General features: G+C 39.6%; 1 protein-coding gene across 2 annotated transcripts in view; it reads right to left on the minus strand.

Moving 5' to 3' along the window:
- The window catches only part of ATF6 (activating transcription factor 6), a 234191-nt gene extending 230199 nt beyond the window's left edge, over positions 1 to 3992 (minus strand). For both annotated transcript variants that reach the window (XM_061400334.1, XM_061400327.1), the window contains exon 1: positions 3698 to 3992. In XM_061400334.1, coding sequence (XP_061256318.1) covers positions 3698 to 3977 — 280 coding nt within the window. In that variant the 5' untranslated portion in view covers positions 3978 to 3992. The remainder of the gene's footprint in view (positions 1 to 3697) is intronic.
- Between the last annotated feature and the right edge of the window lie 2008 nt (positions 3993 to 6000).

Raw genomic sequence — 6000 nt, forward strand, 5'->3', positions numbered from 1 at the left:
CTCCCGAGAAATCTGTATATAGGTCAAGAAGCAACAGTTATAACTGGACATGGAACAACCAACTAGTTCAAAATTGGGAAAGGAGTGTAAGGCTGTATATTGCCATCCTGCTTATTTAACTTCTATGCAGAGTACATCATGGGAAATGCCAGGCTGGATGAATCACAATTGGAATCAAGATTCCCAAGAAAAATATCAACAATTTCAGATATGTATATGATACCAATGGCAGAAACTGAAGAAGAACTAAAGAGCCTCTTGATGAGGATGGAAGAGGAGAATGAAAAAGCTGGCTTGAAACTCAACATTAAAAAAAACTAAGATCATGGCATCCAATCCCACCACTTCATGGCAAATAGAAGGGCATAAAGTGGATGATAGATTTCCTTTTCTTGCGCTCCAAAATCATTACAGATGGTGGCTACAGCCATGAAAGTAAGAGACGCTTGTTCCTTGGAAGGAAACCTGTAACAACCAAGACAGTGTATTAAAAAGCAGAGACATCACTTTGCCAACAAAAATCCATAAAGTCAAAGCTATGGTTTTTCCAGCAGTCACATATGGATGTGTGAGGTGGATCATAAAGGAAGCTGAGCACCAAAAAAATTGATGATTTTGAATTACAGTGCTGGAGAAGACTCTTGAGAGTCCCTTGGACTACAAGGAGATCAAACCAGTCAATCCTAAAGAAAATGAACCCTGAATATTCATTGGAAGGACTGTTGCTGAAGCTGAAGTTCCAATATTTTGGTCACCTGATATGAAAAGCCAACTCACTGAAAAGACCCTGATGCTTGGAAAGATTGAAGGCAAAAGGAAAAGCGGGTGGCAGAGCATGAGATGGTTAGACAGCATCACTGACTCAATGGACATGATCTGAGCAAACTCTGAGACAGTGCAGGACAGAGGAATCTGGCATGCTACAGTCCATGGTGCTGCAAAGAGCTGGATACGACTTAGCGACTGAAAAGCAAAAAAAACAACACAGAAGGAACAGTGAATCTTAATATAAACTATGGAATTTAGTTCATGATAATGTATCAATACTGGCCCATGAACTGTACCAAATATACTTCATTAATGCAAGACGCTACCAACTAGGGAAACTTGGGGGTGGGGAAACTCTGTACTAACCCCTCAATTATTCTGTAAATCTAAAACTGTACTAAAAATAAGTGCTATCAAGTATTTAAAAATAATTACACTGAAATAGAATTTCAGCATCCATAAATAAAGTTGTTCGGGAACAGGGTCATGCTCAGTTTATACTGTCCATGGCTGCTTTCATACTGCAGCCGGCAGAACTGAGTAGCTGGAACAGAGACCACATGACCACAAAAGCCTAAAATACTTACTATCTAGATCTTTACAGAAAACATTGACAGGGCCTCTCTAAATTTCATTACCCAACATAAAAGGAATATGCACATCTTGTCATAGGCTGTTCTGAGTAAGCCATTTTTAATTATTCAAAGTTGTTAGAATCCCAAGTTCTAATTACATGATCTGATTTTAAAATTTTAACTGGCTAGCTTGTAATATAGAAAAAAATCAAATCAGTGAAGTACCTGAACACCCAAAATGGCAACTCCCAGAAAAAGAACCCACATTCTACTGAGAAATGCTAGCAGAAAGTAACCTTTCACTCCAGCGCCTGCAAAACCTATACTACTTACTGAACACCTGAGGAATCAGAAGTAAAATGTTCTATTAGGAGAAGATTTAACAGTGTCAAAAGAGAAGCTTGGAAAACCATGGGAAATGGGCATATTCAGGGAGGGGCAGGGCAAGACACCCGAGCTGAGTCAGTGAACCTACTACAAAGAACTGAATGATCTGTTAAAGAACATTAAAAGTAGGAGTCAACAGATAAGATTAGTCAGGAAAATGCAGCCTGAGTATCAGAAGACATAATAATGCTATCAGGAAGTATCCCACAGTTATAGTTTAAGAAACATCATGAACATATAGTAGTTGACTAGCTGAGAAAATAGATCCTAACTATCCAACATACTAGATTCATTAATAACTGGGGGTATCTTGGTAAGAATCAAATCTGTAGAAATAATTCAGGAAAGCAATATAAAATAGTGACTAAGTTAACAGGCTTTGGAGGTAGACAAACGTAGTTCTTAGCCTGCTTCTGACACTCACTAGCTATAAGACTTTGAGCATTCATTTTCTCTCAGCTTCAGTTTCCTTATCTGTGCATCTAAGAGCTTAGCAGAGCACCTCACACATAATGTTTAATAAGTGACAATTGTTCCTAATTGTAATAGGAATATATTTTCCAAAGCCAAATATATTTTCCCAAGCCAAATACAGTAGGCTTATACTATATAAGATTATATTAGGCTTATACTACTTACACTACAAGTACACTCTACTTGTAAGAGACAGTCTACTTTTTCCAACAACTCAGAAAATCTACCCAAGGATTGAAATAAATCTCTGCTGCTGCTGCTAAGTCACGTCAGTCGTGTCCGACTCTGTGCGACCCCATAGACGGCAGCCCACCAGGCTCCCCCGACCCTGGGATTCTCCAGGCAAGAACACTGGAGTGGGTTGCCATTTCCTTCTCCAATGCGGGAAAGTGAAAAGTGAAAGTGAAGTCGCTCAGTCGTGTCCGAATTTTAGCGACCCCATGGACTGCAGCCTACCAGGCTCCTCCGTCCATGGGATTTTTCCAGGCAAGAGTACTGGAGTGGGGCGCCATTGCCTTCTCCGGAAATAAATCTCTAACAGTATATAATTTAAGAGAAGTTCTGCCCTTGGAAAATCAAATGAGAACTTCAGTTCAACAAAGAGAACTGAGATTACACTCTTGGTACTGACAATGATGGTCCAATGAAAAAATGAAGGTCAGTCTGTGTTTCCCCCAAATTTTAAAGGTAATGAATGGTGTAAATTTTAGGTTTGCTAAAGGACTCATTCAGGGAAGTATACAACCCCAAATTCACACTGAAGCTCAAGAACAGTATAAGTACTCCTCTGTTAAGGTAAGAATATTACTATCCTTATAAGGTAAGGACAAGTTTTCTTCAAACACTGGATGATAAAGCTTCTCTACTCTTATTTCGACCACATTCCATTCCTACTCTTCCTGCCACAAAGCCAAACAAAATATCCGTAACAAGCAAATTCATAATTGTATCCGGAGAACAATCAGGATTATACCCATTTATAAGCGTTAGGTGTAGATGGACAGCAACCTGAGGTCAGGTGCTAGGGTGCTTTGCTTCTCTGCCAATATGGACATCAGCCTCGATCAATAGTGGAAGCTCAGAAAAGGTTTGTCTTCTTTCAGACGAACCAAACGTGTACATACACGCACAAACACTATACGGCAAGCATCGCCCACATCGCACACTGAGAAAAACCTTCAGCCGTTTTGGTGGTCACGGCCATCCTGCCCTAAGCTTCCTAATGACGTCGTCGCCGCACCAAATCATCACCTGGTACTTTCCCAGAGGAAACAGCCAACACGATAGTAATTCTAATCAGGCAGCATTTTACACTCATGTCGCCAGGACAGACACCGACAGGTTCTGCTATACTCTACTAGGACCACGGACGGACACGACGAGTGACCCTCGCTTCCCCGACAGGATTCGTCCACACCTGTCACCGAGAGGGCGCGGAAGCAGGGAGGAAGAAACCTGGAGCCACCCCTGGCACAGTCTCAGATCCCACTCACCCCAGTCTTCATCCGGCCGGTGAGGGAGTCCCGGACTAAAAGGTGACTCCATGGTGCCGGCAACGCCAGCCGGTTCCCCCGAAACACACGTTCCCCTGCCCAGTAACTCGGTGACTAGTCCTGGGACGGCGGCGGCGAGCGGACAAAATACTCCGTAACGCTGACGCGACGGTGGCCGAATGGAGACAAACTGCTTCCGCCGCACGAGGGCCGCCAGAGCCTGAGCTAGTTTTAAACAAATCGCTGAGCAAGTATTTTTCCCTTTTGGAGTTTTCGACATTTTCTGTTCTGCTGTTTTAAGGAAAAAAGAAAGACGCAAATACTACGTCGGTTAAATAAAATATAATATTTTGAGAAATGGGGGAAAACCCATTCTGAACATCGTCCCCTTTGATTCCACAGTGGAGATATATCAAAACAAAATTTAGAGACTAAAAAAGTAACTCTGGTTTAATTTTAATAACTCACTATGAGTATAAAAATTCTCCATATACACAAATGTGTGGAAGAAAAATACACAACTACTTTTCCACATTCGTTAGAGCTTCCCCTCTATTGGCACAGCATCTGAGATAAGCAAAAATACTAGGAATCGTACTTCTAGAAAGCCTTTTATTTAAGAAAATTTAAACAAAATAAATATAAAAGATGAACTTTCCAAAAATCAAAATCAGCTCACCGCCTTAAATATACATTTCTAAAGCATAGCACCTAGTAGACCGAGTCCTCGAGACCTTACCCTAAGACCTGTAATAATGTAAATTCCCAATCGTTTTACTACTAAAACTTATGGATCGATTTTGTTTTAAAAAATCCACCTACACCACAAACTCTAACGGAAAACTTGAACTGAGTTTGATGAAAGAGTTTCAAGACCGCTACTTAAAATTTCTTTCTAAAGCATTTCAGCAGTTGAATATTTAATAAAAGCCTCCACCTTAAGAACACGTATATTCTTAAGAACACGTATATCGGTGCATGAGACACGGTGCTCAGGGCTGGTGCACTGGGATGACCCTGAGGGATGGGATGGGGAGGGGGGTGGGAGGGAGGGTCAGGATGGGGAACACATGTACACTCATGGCTGATTCATGTGAATATTATTGCAAACGCCACCACAATATAAAAAAAAAGGAAAAAAAGAACACGTATACCTCTAGGACCAAGTGGAATCTTTCCCTAGGCTACTAAACAAAACAAGCCCTTCCCAGAAGCCTCAAAACTCCTCGTGGCTGGATGATTACTACGGATTACACAATCCGGAATATACAGAATCACCCTGGGATGCAAACCCCGAAAAAAATCACTGAATTATCTTACATTAAAGGTGATTCTTTCTGTCATCGGCTAACTAATCATTTTTCATATCAGGTGAAATTTATAAGGTTTTTATTCTCACCCAACTGCAAATTCAAAAATTGCCACGAAAACTAAAATAAAACCACCAAGAATCTTCTATATCCACCACGTATCTTAGTCTTTTTTTTTTTTTTTAAGAAAATCGCCATGACTTAACTCCAGCAAGTTTTCGGGTTTTAATTTAAATTTTTTTAATTTTTTATTCAAGTGGAGATAATAATAATACAAAACAGATTTTGTGTGCTTACCACCAAGAATAAACAAACACAAAGAATTTCCATTTTCACTTCAGGTTTTTCGTAAGAAACTAAGCACTGCAGATTAAGCTGAGCTACGTTGTTTCCTTCTGCTTCTTTCCCTTCGTCCACACAGGCAACTTCTATTACGAATTTTATGGTAACCGTTAAAGTCCATTTTTATCATGTTTAAATATGTGTATAGATACATACATTTAGTGTTGTTTTGGGGTATTTTAATTTACATAAATGTTTAGCACTAGTCTTCTCCAAGTCACTTTTCTCATTCAAATTTATTTTTTGATGTTTTAACTGTTATATGGCATTTCCATAAATTTTTTCATTTCCGTACTGATGAACGTAAATTTTTCATTTCCCTACTGATGGACATTTGGATGGTTTCATCATTTTACTGTTACATAAAATATATCCTCGTATGGATATCCTGGTGCATATATGCAAGAATGTCTTTTAAGGTACTTGCTGGCTCTAGGAGTACTGCTATTTGCCAAATAATACCAATTTACACTATCATTAGGAGTGATGAATTCTCACCAACACTAGATGTAACCAGACTTTTATTTTTTGCCTGTGAAGGGTGTGACTATAATTTACATTTCCCTGACAATTAAAGAGGTGGCACATCTTCTCATATTCATTAAACTTTATTTCTTCTGTAAATTGCCCATTCATCTTTCATAAAATTTC

Source organism: Bos javanicus, chromosome 3 (assembly GCF_032452875.1).
Source record: "Bos javanicus breed banteng chromosome 3, ARS-OSU_banteng_1.0, whole genome shotgun sequence".
Lineage (NCBI taxonomy): Eukaryota > Metazoa > Chordata > Mammalia > Artiodactyla > Bovidae > Bos > Bos javanicus.